This window comes from Hemitrygon akajei, chromosome 24, assembly GCF_048418815.1.
Source record: "Hemitrygon akajei chromosome 24, sHemAka1.3, whole genome shotgun sequence".
NCBI classification, from domain to species: domain Eukaryota; kingdom Metazoa; phylum Chordata; class Chondrichthyes; order Myliobatiformes; family Dasyatidae; genus Hemitrygon; species Hemitrygon akajei.
This window is the reverse complement of record NC_133147.1, coordinates 4,683,385-4,703,804: the sequence shown is the minus strand read 5'-3', so window position 1 is coordinate 4,703,804 and position 20,420 is coordinate 4,683,385. Positions and strand designations below refer to the sequence as shown.

The following is a 20,420-nucleotide window of genomic DNA, read 5'->3' as shown; positions in this document are numbered from 1 at the left end:
CTTGATGATGGATCTCACCTTCCTGAGGTCTCACTTCCTTTGGATGTCCCTCAGTGGGAAAGAGGCTATCGGTGGGCTGTGAGTGTGGGTCTTCAAGCTCCTGTGCCTCCTACCTAACGGCATTGGAGAAGAAGCTGATGTTGGACCTTGATGTGCGCGACTTCAGGCTCCTGTACCTCCTGCCTGATAGCTTCACCGAGAAGAGGGATGATGAGGGTCCTTGATGATGGATCTCACCTTCCTGAGGTCTCACTTCCTTTGGATGTCCCTCAGTGGTGGGGAGATCGGTGCTCTGGACAGAACTGGCTTGTGTCCCACCACTCTGAGCCTCTTGTGTTCCCCTTCTACTCATGCAGAGAGCCGTGGAGGCCAAGCGGAGGTTAGTGATTACTCAGGGCATCAAAGGTTACGGGGAGAACTCAGGAGAATGGGGTTGAGAGGGATAATAGATCAGCCATGATAGGCTCGATAGACTGAGAAACTTAATACCGCTCCTTTATGTGTCTCTGCACACATTGTTCCTCTCTCACACACACACCCACTCTACTCTGTACACCTCGTGTGCACATTCACTTTAGGATGACTGTAACAGCTTGGACGAATGTGTAGGTAGGCTGACGAATGAGTGCTACAGTTGGGTAGTGAGGAATCTGGGAAATGAACGACGAGTGCCTCTCTTTGGACTGTGCCTGACCAACAGCCTCCGATACCCCAGCGGTCTCGGACTAAGCACCTCACTGCCTGACACTGGCCAACCATACACTGACTGATTATTTTTTTCCCTCTCTCTCCTCTCCCCACCTCTCCCTACTTCTTCCTCTCTCCACCTTTCCCCCTCCACTCATCCTCTCCCTCTCTTCCCCATTACCCCTCTCCCTACAAACCCTTTTCTCTCTTCCCCATTACCCTCTCCCCACAAACCCTTTTCTCTCTTCCCCATTACCCTCTCCCCACAACCACTTTTTTCTCTCCCCATTACTCCCTCTCTCCCCCACAACTCCTTTTCTTCTCTCCCCTCCCTCTCTTTCTGTACATTCTGTCCCCCTTGCTTTCCCCTTTCTCATCTCTCCTCTCGCCCCTACCTCTATCCGATTTATCTGCCCTCCTTCCTATCCGCACGCCTCCCCACTTCTCTCCCCCTCACGCCTCAACCCCTTTGCTTACCTTCTTCCCTCCCTCTTTTCACTCACTCTCTGCCACCTCTCTCCTCCTTCTTTCCCCTTCCCCTCTTCCTTCCTCTCCCCAATCCACTTCTTCCCCCTTCCCCATCTCTTCCCCTCTCTCCCCCACCTGTCTCCCTCTCTCATTCCCTCACTCAACCCTCTTTTCCCCCTCTCTCCCCCTTGCTGCCCACAGATCACGCAGATCTTCAGCCTGGGTTCTCCCTACATGATGATGTCCCTGGAGCCGCTGCTGCGGAACTTCATGCAGGACCTGATGCTGTTGCCTCTGCCAGCCTCCTGGGTGGTGTGCTCCTCGCTGGGGCCCGACGTCCAACTCATCCAGCTATCTCGCAAGTCGCCTGTCTGGGACGCCGCTGTGCACATCCGCCCGGGCTTCTTCTTCCAGGTGCTGGTGCGGGGCCTGGCCGTGCCCCGCGGCCACCGTCTTTACCGCAGCCACCCTGCCCAGCTCACCACTGTCGATGACGTGGTGGACCTCATCAGCGACCTCGAGACCTACCGGGTGTGCGCCGGCTACCCGCAGCACCGCAGCCTCAAGGCCACTCCGCCGGCCGTGGCTGCCCTCCTGCCCCGCGAGCGCTCCTCCTTCTGCGACGTCCTGGTCGACAAGGAGCGTTGCTTCCAGTGCGCCGTCACCATCTGATTCCCCTGGCTCGCCGGACACTACGGAGGACGGCGGGAGGGAGGTGGTTTGTGGGAGCACAGTTGTTGGAACATTGGATGGTGGCATCACACCTTCCTAAACCAGCCCCCACCACTCCACCTGTTTATCCTCGACCTGTTTAACCCCGCCTCAGTACATGACATCGGGGATGCCCCTTTTAGTCCCCGCGGTCCTCCCTGGGTCAGCCTGAGGTCATCCGACACTAACCAGCACCTTTACCAGTGATACCTTTTGCCTCCAGAGTTTCCCCGCCCGATGCCAGGAATTCTCTCCTGAGGCAATCCCGTCGGATCTGTCATCGATGGGAGTGGAGTGTGGTGCGGGAGGAAGCATAGGGGGCCGTCCTTGGGTCAATCAGCTCTCTACTGGCCCTCCCAATTCTGATTTTCCTTCCACCCCTCCCCAGGGACCTTCAGGCAGAGACAGTTCCAATGCTGGGGTGCACACGATTCGGGAGACGCTGCCAACTGTAAAGCTCAGAGACATGGGAGCGGGGGGGAGGGAAAGAGTGTTGCCAACTTTCCCGCTGTTGGCAGAGGTCTTTGCCTGAATAAACCCCACCCCACTTCCACAATTCCCCCTCCCTGCTCCACTCATTGGAGAGAGCCCTTGTCCTCCCACCCACCTCTCTCTGTCCTGTCCCCTACCGCATTGCTCCACTCATTGGAGAGAGCCCTTGTCCTCCCACCCACCTCTCTCTGTCCTGTCCCCTACCGCACTGCTCCACTCGTTGGAGAGAGCCCTTGTCCTCCCACCCACCTCTCTCTGTCCTGTCCCCTACCGCACTGCTCCACTCCCTGTTACAGCCCAGAGTTCTTCCCCAGCAGACACGATGGGCTGTTACTCCACCAGATGTGGCCTGTAGCACACTCCTCTCCCTGCAGTGCTCCCTCCTCACCATGCCTCATTCCGACGCTCCCTCCTCAGCGCCCCGCCCTGCAGTGCTCCCCCATGATCACCGCCCCTCCTGCAGTGTGGCGTTCTCCCCTCACCACCTCTCACTCGGCATGGCACACTCTCCTCCTAGCCACTCCCTACAAACTGCCCCTCCCACAGCACGGCACGTCCTCCTTGCTGCCCCTCCTCACCACCCCTTCACCTTCCTCCAGGGAGCAGACAAGCCTGCGGTGAGGTGATTGGCAAGAGGGAATGGTTGGTTTGGGATGGACACTCTCCGAGAATACACGGGCAGTGAGACAGAGAGCAAGCTGTTGCGGGGGGATGAGTCAGGCAGAGAGCGAGATAGGGAGCAAGCTGCCATTCAACAGGAAGGAAAACCTCACCACCTCCCCTTCCCGCATCGCGCTAGCTCTCCGCCGGTGACTTGGGAAGGCCAAACACCCACCCCCAACCGAAGCGAGCCCCCTCCCGCATCTCTGGGCTAGCAGGGTCGTGAAGGCCATCGGGACGCTTACTAACCAGATAAACGTCGGGAAGGTAGAGAGACACTTTCTATAGAGAACTAAAATATATACGTATAGACACACACACACACACTCACACGCACACTCACACTCACACACGCACACGCACACACACACACACTCACTCTCACACACATACACACACACACACACTCACACACATTCACACATATACACACATTCACACATATACACACACATACACACACACACTCACAACCCCCAAATAGGCTGTACACTTTGGATGTAGGATGAAATTGTAAATAGATGCCCTGATATTCTAATGTACTGTGCCTAGCAGAGTACTTCTATTCCTGCGGCTGCAGTTGGGGGCAGAGAGGTAGAATTTACCCTGTGTAGTTTTCCAGTCATCTCTGTTTGTGTTTTTGTTTTTTTTTGATGTTTTATTTTAATAAAATCTCCTTTTGTGTCTTGTCTTCTGACCTCCCTGTCTTCCTGTAACTCCGCGGCGTCCTGTCTCACTCCTGGAGTCGAGAGGAGAAGGTGGGGCGGTTGGTGGTGTCACTGGAGTAGAGGTTTGTCCCAAGCCTTTCTCAAGAGGGTTGGAGGAAGGGGAGAGGAGCGTCGCTTGGTGGGGGACTGGGGCTTTTAAGGTATTTTTGTTGGCGTTTGGGACAGGGGAGAGAAGGAGGAAAGGGTGATGAGTGAGCATTGGGAGAGTAGGTTGGGGGGGAGGATTAGGGTAAAGTTTGTCCCAAGCCTGACTTTAGAGCGGAGAAGGAAGGGGAAAGTTGTTTGCCGGGGGAGTGGGGCTTTTGAGGTTTTTCTGAGGGTTGTGGGGAGGGTATGAGCTGGATGAGCTCATGCACCAAATGTGGCCACTTTGTTAGATACACCTGCTCATTAATGCAAATATCTAATCAGCAAATCATGTGGCAGCAACTCAATGCATAGAAGCACGCAGCCACGGTCAAGAGGTTCAGACCAAACATCGGAATGGGAAGAAATGTGACCAAAGTGACTCTGACTGCGAATTGATTTTTGGTGTCAGAAGGGGTGGTTTGAGTATCTCCGATTCTGCCAACCTCCTGGGATTTTCGTGCACAACGGCCTCTAGAGTTTAAATCGAATGGTACGAGAAACAAAAACCATCCAGTGAGCAGCAGTTCTATGGGTGAAAACGCCTTGTTAATGAGAGAGGTCAGAAGGGAATGGCCAGACTGGTTCAAGCTGACTCGAAGGTGACAGTAACTCAACAGTGGTGTGCAAAAGAGCATCTCTAAATGCATAACGTCGAACCTTGAAGTAGATGGGCTACAGCAGCAGAAGACCAGGAGCACAAACATACACTAAGTGGCTACAGGAGGAATGTGACTGGGGAGAATGAGGAAGTGGTTGGGGTAGGGAGGAGGGAGTGGGTATGTTGGGAGGGGGGAACAGGGTGTCCTGAGGCTTGGGAGGAGTGAGTTTATACAAATCCGCTGTATGAACAGGAGGGGCACGCGTGCTTGACATGGTTCCTAAGGGACTGGTGTGTCACTGGAGAGGAGGGAGGGTTGCGGTTGGGGTGGGGAGGATGTGCTGGTGGTTGGGAAGTGTGCACTCATACGGAGCCATTGTATGAACAAGAAAGGCACGTGTGCTTCACACAGTTACTGAGGGGACAAGGAGAAGGAGGGGAATGTCAGTGAAACAGGCTGCAGAGGGACGTAAAAACACCTTCCTGTGCTCGGTGTGATGTGGTTAAGAGGCTGATGGTCCCTCCCATTTACAAGGGTTCTGTGAGGATTTAACGTCATCTGTGTCCAATGGCTTCCTTTCACTCATTCCTCAACTGGAAAGTGGGGATCCCACGGTGAGTGACTCAGCCCAACATCCGAAGATCTCTCTCCCTGCCCTCCCCCCTCCCCGTGTACAGGTCAGGAGTGCGATGGAGCACTCAACACTTGACTGGGTGGAGTTAGTCCATGCACTCCGCATCCACCACATTGCCGTCCCCACACCTACAATGTGACCTAACACTCTCCACATGCCAAGGGTGAGTGCAGCGCCAGTAACTCTAGAGGTTCAACATCATTTGGGACAGAGAAGCCCACTCGATCGACACCCCCCCCCCCCACCTTTTGAAACACTCCTTCCCTTCACAGCAGTGGCTGCACCATCTGCAGAGCATATGCCCTCCCTCACCTGGGTCTACTTTGATACCCCCTTCTGCCAAGGATAGTGGGTGCAGGGGAACACTGCCACCCGCAGATTACCTCCCCCCCCCCCCCACTCACACACACACACTTCTTCTACACCTTCACCAGGTCTATATCCCAAAACTCTCCACTGACAACATCTTCTCGAGCAGGCAGGTAGGGATAGGTGATAAATGCTGTGAGAGGGAGAGAGCAACCTTCAGTGCATTTATGTCATCCTGTTCCTCGTGGGGCTGAATAGCCTTTCCTATTCCCCAATGTGCTAGAGTCACACAGCACAGAAACAGGCCATTTGACCTGATGTTCATGTAAACCAGCCCCATTTTCCTTGACCTGTCCAAATGTCTTAAATGGTGTTAACATACCCACTTCAACTTCCTCTGGCCGATCATTCTGTAGATGGACTACTCTTGAGGCAAAAAAAGTTGCCCCTCAGATTCCAATAAAATCTCCCCTCTCACCTTTAACCTGTGCCCTGTAGTTTTTGATTCTGCTTCTGGGGAGGCATCACATTTTTTTATACCTCCTACTTTCCAAGACTGAAGTCCTAACCTCCCCAACCTCCTCCTGTAATTCAGTTGGAGTTTTGAGAGTGTCCATGTAAATCTCAGGATCAGAATTGGGTTTAATATCACTGACATCTGTTGAAATTTGTTTTTTTTTTTTGTGACAGCAGTACAGTGCAAAGCATAATAATACTATAAATTTCAATAAGGAATGTGTGTGTGTGAAATTATATCTTTAGTTCACTATGTGCCATGTCGTATGACATGGGTGGTCATGGTCTTTCCATGACCATGATTGTGGTTGGCAAATTTTTCTACAGAAGTGGTTTGCCATTGCCTTCTTCTGGGCAGTGACTTTACAAGACAGGTGACCCCAGCCATTATCAATACTCTTCAGAGATTGTCTGCCTGGCGTCAGTGGTCGCATAACCAGGACTTGAGATACACTGTTTGTACGACCATCCACTACCAGCTCCAATGGCTTCACATGATCCTGATGGGGGGCATGGGGGCTAAGCAGGTGCTACACCTTGACCAAGGGTGACCTGCAGGCTAGCGGAGGGAAGGAGCGCCCTATAGCTGCCTTGGTAGGATTTAATGTCAGAGAAATTTATACAATATACATCCTGAAATTCTTATTCGACATAAACACAGGAATGGCCCAAAGAATGAATGACAGTGAAATGTTAGAACCCCAAAGCACCCCCAACTCCCTCTCCCATGCAGAAGCAGCAACAAGGCCACGACCACCCCCCATCAAAAAAAGCATCAGCACCCTCAGAGTACTCAAGCGTGCAGCAAAGCATCAATAGACACAGTACCCCGAAAAAATACTTGTTCAACTGGTAATTCAACATACCACAGGCTCTCGCTCTCCCTCCCTAATAAGGGAAAAAGAGGTGTCCCTGTTTCACAGCGAGAGGGGAGACATAGCAAACAACTTGCTGATATACGATGTTTAAAGTCTTGCATCGCTTTTTCCGAGCTCTGCACCTGGAGAGTCGGCATGAAAAAGGCACAGCTGTCTGGACACACAAAATCCCGGCAGCTAACCCGCTGCTTCCGATGTTCCGTGTACTCCCAAGATGCTTCAGTAGGGGCACCGGCTTAGAATCAGCACATCCCCAGTGCCACAAAAATCCGGAACCCAGAAGGTGCACCCAACTTCCAGGCCGGACGTGAGGCCCTGAGAGGGGGTCCCATTCTGGCAAAGAAGCGAAGTCAGTATGTAACTCTGACGGCAGAGGGGAAGAAGCTGTACCTAAAGCGGCGAGTGCGTGGGTATCTTCAGGCTCCCGTACCTCCTCTCTGATGGTAGTAATGAGATGGTGAAGGTCCTTAATGACAAATGCCACCTTTTTGAGGCATCGCCTTTTAAATACATCCTGGATGCTGGGAAAGCTAACTGAGGTTACAACTTTCTGCAGTTTGTTCTGCCCTTCCATACCAGACGATGCAACCAGTTAGAATGTCCCCATGGAGCATCTGTAGAAACTTGCTAGTCTTTGGTGACGTACCAAATCTCCTCAAGCTCCTAATGAAACATAGCTGCTAACAAGCCTTCTTTATAATTGCATCAAAATGTTGGGCCCAGGACAGACCTTCAGATGCCCAGAAACCTGACACCGCTCACCCTTTCCACTGTTGATCCCTCGATGAAGACTGGTGTGTGTTCCTCCAACTTCCCCTCCCTGAAGTCCACAATCAAGTCCTTGGTCTTATGTTGACTACAACATTATTATTACAATACCACTCAGTCATCCTCACTCCTATACGCCGCCTCGTTACCATCAGAGATTCTGCCAACAGCAGTTGTGTCATCGGCATATTTATAGATGGCGTTTGAGCTGTTCCTAGCCACACAGTCATGGGTGCAGAGAGAGTAGAGCAGTGGGCGACGCATGTGTCCCTGAGCTGTGCCAGTGTTGACCGTCAGCAAGGAGGAGGTGTGCACCCCTTGCAGATTGATGACTTGAACATAGGGGTAACATCCCAAATCCAGCCAAGAATCGAGTTTAATATCACAGACATAGGTAATAAAATCTGTTCTTTTGTGGCAGCGAGACATTAAAATTTTATTGTAAGTTACAATAGGAATATTTTGAGGCTCTCCATTGTTCGGAGTCGACCATGAATGTTGCATCCCAGCTGTCTAGGTGATATGCAAGCCTGGGCGGTACAATTTGAAGAGCAAGCTCTTGCCCATGCATCAGGCTCCCCCTCTCCACACGGCTGATGAACCCAAAGGAACGGCAGAGACCAATACAGTTTGGCACCAGTGGCATTGCAGGAGTTGCCAGTCAGTGTTGAGCTCAACGTAGGACTCCAGCTCCAGATTTTTCCCTTGGGGGTTTACTCCTGAAGCCTTCCTCCTGAGTGGGCATAGCCACAAGGCAGTGGACAATCTGGATCAGAGTTTTCCTTCCAGATGAGCTGCCAACCATGGCTGATGAGCCCATCTGTTTTAAGGCACTAGTAAATCAAATCAAGTCAAGTGTATTGTCATTTAACTATATACTGTGCCCGTACAAAGTACTCACTCCCCTCCTGGTAATTTTCACGTTTTATTGTTTTACGACATTGAATCACAATGGATTTAATTTGGCTTTTTTGACACCGATCAACAGAAAAGACTCGCATCAAAGTAAAAACAGATCTCTACAAAGTGATGTAAATTAATTACAAATATAAAGGACAAAATAATTGATTCCATAAGTATTCACCTCCCTTTAAAATGACACACCATATCATCACCAGTGCAGCCAATTGGTTTTAGAAGTCACAGTCAAGGTGTTTCAATTGAGAGTCATAAAAATACACCTGTATCTGGAAGGTCTAACTGCTAGTGAGCTGGTATCCTGGCAAACCTACACCGTGAAGTCAAAAGAACACCCCAAGCATCTTCGCAAAAATGTTATTGAAAAGCACAAGTCAGGAGATGGATACAAAAAAATTTCCAAGTCACTGAATACCCCTTGGAGTACAGATAAATCAATCATCAAGAAATGGAAAGAAGATGGCACAGCTGTACATCTGCCTGGAGCAGGCCATCCTCAAAAACTGAGTGACTATGCAAGAAGGGGACTAGTGAGGGAGGCCATCAAGAGACCTGTGATAACTGGAGGAGCTACAAACTTCAGAGGCTGAGATGGGAGAGACTGCACATCCAACAACTGTTGCCCGGGTGCTTCACCAGTCACAGCTTTATGGGAGAGTGGTAAAGAGAAAGCCACTGTTGGAAAAAAATTCACATGAACTCAGCTAGTTTGCCAGAAGGCATGTGGGAGACTCTGAAGTCAGCTGGAAGAATGTTCTCTGGTCTGATGAAACCAAAACTGAACTTTTTGGCCATCAGACTAAACACCACACATCATCAAAAACACACCAGCCCTACCGTGAAGCATGGTGGTGACTGCATCACACTGGGGATGCTTCACTGCAGCAGCCCTGGAAGGCTTGTGAAGGTAGAGGGCAAAATGAATGTAGCAAAGTACAGGGAAATCCTGGAGGGAAACCTGATGCAGTCTGCAGAAGAACTGTGACTTGGGAGAAGATTTATTTTCGAGCAAGACAATGACCCCAAGCATAAAGCCAAAGCTACACAGGAATGGCTTAAAAACAATAAAGTTAATGTCTGGAGTGGCCAATTGGGAATTTGTGGCTGGACTCGAAAAGGGCTGTTCACTCACAATCCCCATGCAATCTGACAGAGCTTGAGCAGTTTTGTAAAATTGCAGTGTCCAGATATGCAAAGCTGTTTATGAACCTATCCACATAGATTCAAGGCTGTAATTGTTGCCAAAGGTGCATCTACTAAATACTGACTTGAGGGGGGTGAGTAATTATGCAATCAATAATTGTAATAAATTTAGACCAATTTGTAGAAATTTGTTTTCACTTTCACATGAAAGAGTCGTTTCTGTTGATCAGTGTCAAAAAAGCCAAATTAAATCCACTGTGATTCAATGTTGTAAAGCAATAAACATGAAAAATTACAAGGGGGGGTGAATAATTTTTATAGGCACTGTATATGTATATAACCATATAATGTATATAGAAACAAGATGTTTCTTCGAACCAGGGTGTAAAGCACAGTAGTACACACGATAACTGATGAAGGTAAAATGAATCACACATAAATAACAAACTAAAGTGCATTAATACTGAATATTGTAAGATATGGAACAAATTAACCAGTGGTGCTTTGAAGACGATGTGGCCCGGAGTTCAGAAGCCGAATGGCCTGAGGGAAGAATCTGTTACTAATCCTGATTGTTCTTGTCTTTATGCTTTGGAGTCTCCCGCCTGACGGTAGGAAGTCAAAGAGGATGCTGGATCGGTGGGATCCTTAATAATACTAAGGACCCTGCGTACTCAGTGCTCCTGATAAATGTCCACAATGGATGGTAGGGAGACCCCTATGATCCTCTCAGTTGTTCTCACAGTCATCTATATGGACTTCAGGTCCAGTTCTCGACTGCTCCCATACTAGATGGAGATGCAACTTGTCAGGACACTCTCAATGGTACTCCTGTAAATCACAGTTAAGATTGAGGGTGGGGAGAGCCTTGCTTGCCTCAATTTTGTTAGGGAGGTGACATTAAGGGACCAGACGAGGTCATCCGTGATGTGAACTCCCAGGAACTCTCTCTATCGAGGAGCAATGTATTCATAGAGGAGGGTGGTTCATCTGCACCTTCCTGAAGTCCACAATGGTCCCCTTTGTCTTCTCCACGTTCAGGCTTAGATTGTTCTTCTCTGGCCGATCCACTTGCTCTCTATGCTCCATCTCATCATCGCTCTTGATAAAACCAACCACTGTTGTGTCATCCGCAAACTTGATGACACGGTTTGAGCTGGATCCTGCGACACAGTCATGAGCGCACAGCCTTGGGGAGTGCCACTGCTCAGCATAATGGGACTAGACCAGTGATTCCCAACGGGGATAGTTACATGTCCTAAGGGGGCATTAGGGAAAATAGAATTGGGGGCATTCAGGATTATTGGGGGGGGCAGTAAACATCACCCTAACTATAGCACTATAATTATGAGACCTTGTGTGTTTGGTCAATCACGCTAACGGGAATAGTACAAAGGTAGCCTGCCAAACACCAGCTCTATCCCAACTAATATTCAGATTCCAGTCTGAATCCTTGTCAATGTAATTTTCGCTGTTGTGATCGTCTTCATCTTCACCTCACCGTTCCTTTGCGTACCACTACCATCATCCCATCTATGTCAACTCGTTGCCATCATCAATATCTGATAGGCATTCCCAGTTTGTGTTGATTTTTTCATATTAGTTTAACCCTGTTAACAATGGATAAATACGTACGGTGTGACCTCTACGAGTCTGAAGGTGGTGAAGCCTTGCATTCTAATCCTGCTAAGAAACAGGAAGTGTGTCAATACAATGTTACACACCTGGAGTATGGTTTTATTCCATTCCCATCCGATCAGCGATGCCCCATGTGTCTTATTTGTAATACTATACTGTCTAATGAAGCAATGAAACCATCAAGAAAGCAGGATCACTTCTGTAAAAGACACCCTGAAAAGGCTACTTATGATATTACTCAGTTCCAGAAGATGAAGAAAGCATTTGAAGTGTTGCACACTCATTTGCCTAGAAAGCTAAAAATGACTTGACAGTAGTCTCATTGGTTCTTATAATATTTCCATAATTATAGTAAAGTGCAGAAAAAACACATGCACTTGGTGAAAGATTAATAATGCCTGCTGTATCAGAAATGCTCACCGCTGTTCTCAAAATGGATACCAGTATTTTAAAATAAGTTCCTCTGAATAATTCTGTAGCTCATTGAAATGAGTGAAATCATTGAATATCAACTATGCACACAGCTACAAAAATCAGGATTTGGGATACAACTGGATGAGTCAACGGTGTGAGACAATGAAGCATTGCTAATTAGTAAAAATGGAAAAGTTTGTGAAGAGATTCTCTTTTGTAAATTTTAAAAACAAATGTCAATGGAGAACCAATCTATGATTAGCTCAAAATGTATACTGAGGATAAAAGTATTCCAATTAGGAACGTGATTTTTTGGCCCAACAGATGGAGCACTATGTATGACAGGTCACCATGCTGAAATTCCAAGTCTGTTTGCAATCCGTCATCAACATCTCACAGCCCAAAATCTCAGCCAGTGACTGTTTTGAAGCATGACTCTTGTAATACCTGCTATCAACAAAATTAAAGCACATCCATTAAATAGCGAATATTTCCCCAGTCATACCAAGAAAATAATGAAGAGTTTGAACACTTGCTCCTTCACATTGAAGTGCGTTGGCTGTCAAAAGCTGCTGCTTAAAACATCTTTTTGACGCTGGTTGAATTTTTGCTGAAAGTCAACAGAAGCTTAAAAAACAAGTTTTTCATAGAGATGTGGCATATCTAGCTGATCTGTATGACAAAATGAAGATTCTAAATATGAAACTGTGTCGTGGTTTCTCGTGCCCCACAAACGACCAGGAGACGCAGAAGATTCTTCAAGAAGGGTTAAACTTTAATTTGCAAATCAAAGCTGAGACAATCATTGAGCTAGTCGCTGATTGCCCACTGATCCTTGTACATAGCATTTTTTATAGCAATCTCCTGGTTTAGTTGCATTAGCATATCCAATCGGTCTATAGTTGCGTATCACAAGTACATCCGCTACTATTGTTTCTACCCATTGATTTAATCATGTTCTAATCTACATCTCTTAGCTACCTCTCACTAACACACCATTATCTTCTACATTCTTAAGATTTCATTCTCCTACTAAATTGGATACATGCATAGCAAATAGCAAGCTCAAAGCTGACTACATAGTTTTGGTTACACAGCAAACAATACAACTTGTATACTCCAATAACTGCAGGGTGAGAATTTCCATTTATCCAGGCAAAATGTGCAGTGTCCATTTTTATCAGAAAATTGAAAATATATAAGCAAAACATTGGGAGAGGAATGTTCTCACAGTTTCCCTGCTTGGAAAGTATGGCATTCTCTTCACAGACAGTGATTTGCAAGAGTATTGCTTACACCTGCAGTCACTGAAGAAGGATTTTCAGAATCAGTTCACGGATTTGAACGATCTGGAAATTCCAGACCGGGTAAGTAACCCATTTCTTTGCAAGGTGGAAGAACAGGAAGAGAGCTTGTAAGAAGAAATAGTTGAAATTCAGAATGATGAGGCAAAACTGCTTTTCAAAAATGTTGGCTTTTCTGGTACGTGGCCACGCCGTCATATGAAGTTTCCTGGTCTTTGGAGAAGAGCCACATACTAACAAAAAAACAGAAACCACTTTGACATTTTTCCTTGTGGGGACTTGAGGCTTTTTCTGTCACAACTTGAACCAGATATTTCAACTCTTGCTAAAAACCTTCAAGCTTACAGATCACATTGATATTGAAGCTGTTGTACAGCACACAGGTACTGTGTAAGCCAGCTTGTGCCTGAGAGGGGCCTTGGCAAGTATGAAGGTGCTTTAGGGGGACGTTGAGCTAAGAAAAGGTTGGGAAACACTGGACTAGACTAATCCTCCTTTGCCCCTTCTGTCAGAAACAGTTCCACCAGGCTCAGTAGCTAAGCCACATGAGGCCAGGAGCTGGACTGGGTTGTCAGAGGCTATTTGTGTTATGGTCCTGTCTGGCAATTCCCCATCTTGCTCCTTAATTGGGCCTTAATCTCCTCATCTGACTTCCAATCATTCCCAGTTCCACTAATCACAGCACACCTGGTTCCCATTAGCGAACATAGGATAAAACTCAGGCATCACAGCCCAGCTTTGCCAGCTTGTTGGTTGACTCTAATGTGAGTAAACCTCGTTTCCTGATTCCTTAGGACTGTCAGTTCTAAGCTCCGCATCATTTCCTGGATACTCTACGTAAACCTTGTCACCGTGTAAAGACTCTCCTGGATACAGGTTCCCCGTTTGCGACAGTGCTAACGCCTCACGACTCTGCTTCCGCGCCTGTGTCCCGCACTTGGGTTCGTCCTCAGCCTCGTCCTTGCAACAGAATGAACCCAGCAGACACGGACTCCGTGCAACAGGTCCGCGCCAGCCACCTACTGGGCGCCCATGACCAACTGCTCAGAGAGGTCATGGAAAACCTTCGTGTGTTGTCCCCAAATCTGAGGAAGGTCAGTGAGCAGGTTGACCGGGTACCCACTTCCCTTACCCTGTCCCTTCCAAGAACCCCGACTGAACAAACCTCACAGCCTGGGATGGCTACACCCCCTCAGATCAGCAACACAGTCCCCTCACGAGCCATATGTACCCGAACCAGAACCCTGCGCTGGGGACCTAGGGAAGTGCTGGGCCTTCTTATTACAATGCTCTTTGGTCTTTGAGCAACAGCCACATACGTACACCTCGGACAGATCAAAGATTGCGTACATCATGGGGCCGTTACGAGGGGATGCCTTGGCATGGGCCACCATGTTTCTCCTTCCCCGTCCTTTGTCTCTGAAATGAGGAAGGTCTTTGAATAGCCCATTCGCGGTAAGGACGCCGCTAAGCGCTTGCTAACTCTCTGTCAGGGTTCGCGAAGCGTAGCAAAATACTCCATCGAGTTCCGAACGTTAGCAGACAACTCTGGGTGGAATGACTCCATCGAGTTCCGAATGTTAGCAGACAACTCTGGGTGGAATGACGAGGCACTACGGGAAGTGTTCCGACAGGGCCTCTCAGATAAGATAAAAGATGAATTGCCAACAACATGGACAGCCTGGACCCGCTGATCTCTCTAGCCACCAGGCTAGATAATCGACTTCATCTGAGAGAAAAGCTCCTTGGGTCAGCCCACGTCAACCTTACCATCTTCAGCCAGCCTCCCTTCCCCAGCCGCTCCAAGTATAGCTCCGGCTGCGACTGACCCCACTACCCTGGGGGAGGAACCGATGCAGCTGGGACAGAACCATCTCTTCCCTGCTGAACAACTTGGGAGGCGGAGAGCTGGGGATTGTTACTATTGCAGCCAGCCGGGACATTTCCGGGATACCTGTCCTCTGCGGCCAAAAGGGAGGGCCCACCAGTAGAAAGGGGGCTCTGGTGAGCCGGACGACACTCCCTTCAGTCCCCCAGACCCCGATGCAGATCCCGGCTACCGTGAACTATCAACAACAGTCCCTGTCCCTATCCGCCTTGGTGGACTCCGGTGTCGAGGGAAATCTGCTGGACGAGGACATAGCCTACCAGGCTGGAATACCTCGGGAGCCGTTAAGTACCCCTCTGGAGTCCCGGGCACTGGACGGAAAACTGCTGGCTCGGGTTACCCACTGTACGCCACCCCTGACCTTGATTCTGTCGGGACACGATCGAGAGGAGGCACGATTTAATCTCACCCATTCTCCTCAAGCCCCTGTAGTTTTAGGATATCCTTGGCTGAACCACCACAACCCCTACGTCGACTGGTCTACCCGGAGGATAGCCAGCTGGAGCCCATTTTACCACGCCACCTGTGTGCAGTCAGCTCCATCCCCTAGGGAGGCTACCGCGACCTTGCCTGTTTTGGAAACCCTCAATTTGCCCGGAGTCCCTACAGAATACCCTGACATTCAGCAAACAACGGGCTCTTTCCCTGCCTCTGCACCGCCCATATGTCTGCACTATCGACCTTCACCCCGGGGCCTCATTACCCACCAGTCGTCTTTATAACTTATCTCGACCAGAGAGAGAGGCCATGGAGAAATATATTAGTGAGTCCCTCGTGGTGGGCATTATTCAACCTTCATCCTCCTCGGTGGGCGCTGGTTTCTTCTTTGTAGAGAAGAAGGATGGGTCACTTCATCCCTGTGTTGATTACCGAGGCCTAAACAATATAACAGTTAAAAATAAGCAGCCACTACCACTCATTAACTCGACATTTGAACCACTTCACAGAGCCACCATCTTCTCGAAGTTGGACTTTTGTAGCGTCTACCATCTACTCAGGATGAGGGAGGGAGACAAGTGGAAGACGGCCTTCAATATACCTTTGGGCCACTTCGAATACTTGGTCACGCCGTTTGGCCTCACCAATGCCCCCGCCATTTTTCAAGCCCTAATCAATGATGTGCTGAGGGATTTTATTAATCGCTTCGTGTTCGTCTACCTAGATGATATCATAATATTTTCTAGCAGCCGCCAGAAGCACATGCACTATGTCTGTCTAGTTCTCCAGAGACTGTGGGAGTATAAGTTATTTGTAAAGGCGGAGAAGTGTGAGTTCCACGTCCCTTCGGTCAGCTTCCTGGGCTACATCACCTAGAGCGGGCAGGTGAGAGCGGATCCCGAGAAGATCCAGGCGGTGGAAGAGTGGCCCAGACCCACCAACCGCAAGCAACTTGAGTGGTTTTTGGAGTTTGCAAACTTTTATTGCCGACTTATTAGGGATTACAGACGGGTGGTGGCGCCCCTTACCCGTCTTACCTCGCCTACAACACCTTTCAGTAGGGACTCCGAGGCTGATTCGGCATTCACTGACCTGAAGAGGCGATTCACAACCGCTCCCATCGTGGTCCAACCGGAACCCTACCGTCAATTCACTGTTGAGGTTGATGCTTCCGACTCCAGGATAGGAGCAGTCCTGTCCCAACAATCAAGTCGGGACGAAAAGCTTCATCCCTGTGCCTTCTTTTCTCACCGACTGTTCCCCGCTGAGCGGAATTACGATATGGGGGAATCGGGAACTACTGGCGGTCAAGCTAACATTGGAGGAGTGGAGGCACTGGCTGGATGGGCAGAACAACCGTTTATTGTTTGGACTGATCATAAGAGCCTAGGATGTATCCAGACCGCCAAACGTTTGAACTCCCGCCAGGCCCATTGGGCATTAATTTTTGGATGGTTCAAGTTTTCCGTCACATACCATCCGGGGTCCAAGAACGGGAAGCTGGACGTGCTCTCCTGCCAATACGACTCCAAGGAGGACACTTCCAGCCCAGGGACTATCCTCCCACCATCCTGCGTGGTGGTAACCCTCACTTGGGAGGTCGAGTCCATAGTAAAGGAAGCCCAACGGGATAACCCTGACCCTAGCGATGAACCTGCCGATAGCCTTCCATAGACACTGACACCCATTCCTATGTCTCTGCATGTTCCGTCTGTGCCTGTGGAAAAGCCTCCCATCAGCCACCTGCAGGATTACTTCGTCCCTGGACTACCTGTCTCTGGTTGTCCCTGGTCGCACATCGCCCTAGATTTCATCACCGGTCTACCCCCTTGGTACCCACCATGGTACTCACTGTGGTAGACATGGACCCATCTGGCCATTCCCCATCTTGCTATTACCTCCTTAATTGGGCCTTAATCCCCTCGTCTGATTTCCAGTCATTCCCAGTTCCACTAATCACAGCACACCTGGTTCCCATTAGCAAACGTAGGATAAAACTCGGGCGTCACAGCCCTGCTTTGCCAGTTCGTTGGTCGACTCTAGTGTGAGTAAACCTCGTTTCCTGATTCCTTTGGACTGTCAGTTCTAAGCTCCGCATCATTTCCTGGATACTCTACGTGAACCTTGTCTCCGTGTAAAGACTCTCCTGGATACCGGTTCCCCGTTCGCGACGGTGCTAACGCCTCACGACTCTGCCTCCGCGCCTGTGTCCTGCACGGGTTCGTCCTCAGCCTCGTCCTTACAACAACTTGAGGCACACACCACTGGAGGCATTTAATAGGGAGCTCACCCCCATTACTGCCCCAGCTACGACAAGCTTCAAAATCCACTAACAATATCTTAAAAATAAATTCAGTGTAAAAAACATCAAAATATTGTGTTTATGAACCATACAGAAATTTAATAGTGGAGGGGAAGGAGCTGCTCCTAAACTGTTGACTGTGGGACCATAGGCTGCTGGCCCTTTTCCCTGGTGATAGTAACTGGAAGAGGGCGAGGGTCCTGAAAAATAGATTCTCATTAAGGTCCATCTTAAGGAACTGTCCTTTGAAGACGTCCTTGATGGTGGGAGAGATGCTGGAGGATCTCTGTGGGAAATGAATGAACGGTCAATGTTTCGGGTTGGGACCCTTCTTCAGGATTGGAAAGGAGGGGGAAGATTCCCAAATAAAAAGGTGGGGGGGGGGTACGAAGCAGGTGATAGAGGAAGCCAGGTGGCTGGGAAATACAGGACTGGAGAGGAGGGTGGACCATAGGAGAAAGAATGAGGGGCACTGGGGGAAGAGAGGAGGATGGGTGCTGCCTGACTCTCTGAGTAAGCTCGCAATGTCAACTCCACAGATTGCTGCCTGGCGTGCGTGCGTGCGTGCGTGCGTGTGCGTGTGTGCGTGTTGCTCCAGCTTTCTAGTATCTGTCGACTCCCTTGTCCAGTCGTCTCTCCCCACTGATCTCCCTCATGGTACTTATCCTTGCAAGCGAAATTCGTGCCATACCTGCCCCTACACCTCCTCCCTCCAGGCCCCAAACGGTCCTTCCGGGTGAGGTGACACTTCACCTGTCAGTCCGTTGGGGTCATCTGCTCCCGGTGTGGCCTCTGGTATATCGGTGAGACCCGGCTTAGATCGGGAGACCGCTTCGCCCAGCACCTTAATCTGCCAGAAAAAGCGGGATCTCCCAGAGGCCATCCATTTCAATTCTACTTCCCCTTCCCATTCCGACATGTCAGTCCATGGTCTCCTCTACTGCCACGATGAGGCCACACTCAGGTTGGAGGAGAAAAACCTTAAATTCCATCTGGGTAGACACCAACCTGATGGCATGAACGTCAATTTCTTGAAATTCCAGTAATTGCCCCCCTTCACCATCCCCCCGATTCCCTTTTCCCACCTTCACCTTATCTCCTTACCGGCCCATCCCCTCCCTCTGGCGCTCCTCCTCCTTCCCTTTCTCCAATGGTCTTCTGTCGTCTCCTACCAGATTCCACCTTCTCCAGCCCTTTATCTCTTTAACCAATCAACTTCCCAGCTCTTTACTTCACTCCTCCGCCCTTCCCGGTTTCACCTATCGCCTACCACCTCCTCCTGTCCACTCCACCCTCTTGCTCTAACTTCTCATCTTTCTGTCCAGTCCAGATGAAGGGCCACAGTCCAAAACGTCAACTGCTTACTCCGTTCCATCGGCGTTGCCTGGCCTGCGTTTTGCTTGGATTTCCAGCGTCCGCAGATTTTCCCCTCATTGCCGTATCTGCAGACCCTGTTGCGTTTATGACCCCCGAGTTCCCTGTGCGTGTGCGCTGCTCAGTGACACCGGGGACTGGAAGAGGTCTAATCCACAACGTCAACCAGCCAGGGAACAGGGCTTCTTCTCAACGTCGCTTCCATAAGCAGCTGGACAGCCACCTCCACTTCCCCTCCGAAGCCGGGTAGGAGAGTGCGGCTCTCCTGCACCTTCGGGACTGGAGCTGGTTGCCCTCTGCGGGCAGGCCGGGAGACGGGGGCGAGGATGCAACACTGAATCCAAGGACAGATCGCCGCTCGGGGCAGCCATGTAACACCCTCGGGGGCCCCTCCCTCACTCCTGCGTCGTTGGGGGGGGGAGCGGTCCTTCCACCAGGCAATGTCCACGCACCAGCGGGTTCTTGGAATCTAGTTGTTATCACTGAATTAGATGCTGCGATTTCTGTACTGCGTGAGCAGGATAGTGCACAGACGTAGAGTTACCAGATAAAGCAGAATCAGTTTTATTACCAAGGACGTGGCACGAAATTTGTTGTTTCGGTGGCAGTGGTGCAGTGTGAGACATCAAAAAATTACTATAAGCTACGATAAGTAACTTCCGCAAAAGAGGAATAGTGAGGAATGTTGTGTTCTGTGACTCCAAAGCTAATCGGAAGATAATTTCAGGACCAAGGGTAAATACTTGTTACTTTTAGTGAGCATGAAGGGTAGCACCACAATGTCTGCCATTCACGTACTTACACCATAAGATGTAGGAGCACAGTTAGGCCATTTGGCCCGTCGAGACTACTCCGCCATTCCATCATGACTGATCCATTTTCCCCCTCGGCCCCACTCCCCGTAACCTTTCCCACCCTGACCATCTATCAGCCACTGCCTTAAGTAAACCCAGTGACTTGGCCTCCACAGCTGCCCGTGACAACAAATTCTACAGATTCTCCCCACTCGGGCTAAAGAAATTCCTCATCACCTCCGTCTTAAAAGGAGGCCCCTCTATTCTGAGGCTGTGTCCCTCGTCTTAGGCATCCCCTCCAAAGGAAACACCCTCTCCACATCCACTCCATCGAGGCCTTTCAACGTTCAATAGGTTTCATGAGGTCCCCCCTCTTTCTTCTGAACTCCAGTGAGTAGAGACCCAGAGCCATCAAACGCTCCTTATATGACAAGCCTTTCAATCCCGGAATCATTTTCCTGAATCTCCTTTTAACCCTCTCCAATGTCAGCACATCCTTTCTTAGATTCTTCAAACCTGGATGAGTATGCTGCAGTTGTTACTGACTTCATTAAAACCTGTGTGGATGAGTGTGTGCCTACATTCCCAAACCAAAAGCCATGATTGAACCAGGAGCTTTATCGTCTGC

The 20,420-nt window shown here is 49.5% G+C and overlaps 2 protein-coding genes across 13 annotated transcripts in view; both read left to right on the top strand.

Moving 5' to 3' along the window:
• Positions 1 to 3,708, top strand: part of LOC140715821 (uncharacterized) — a 207,158-nt gene extending 203,450 nt beyond the window's left edge. For all 12 annotated transcript variants that reach the window (XM_073028226.1, XM_073028235.1, XM_073028234.1 and 9 more), the window contains one exon: positions 1,357 to 3,708. In XM_073028226.1, coding sequence (XP_072884327.1) covers positions 1,357 to 1,827 — 471 coding nt within the window. In that variant the 3' untranslated portion in view covers positions 1,828 to 3,708. The remainder of the gene's footprint in view (positions 1 to 1,356) is intronic.
• Positions 3,709 to 19,086: 15,378 nt separating this feature from the next.
• LOC140715544 (histone deacetylase 6-like) overlaps positions 19,087 to 20,420 on the top strand; it is a 63,067-nt gene continuing 61,733 nt past the window's right edge. Inside the window, exon 1 of the mRNA XM_073027899.1 lies at positions 19,087 to 19,244. Coding sequence (XP_072884000.1) covers positions 19,087 to 19,244 — 158 coding nt within the window. The remainder of the gene's footprint in view (positions 19,245 to 20,420) is intronic.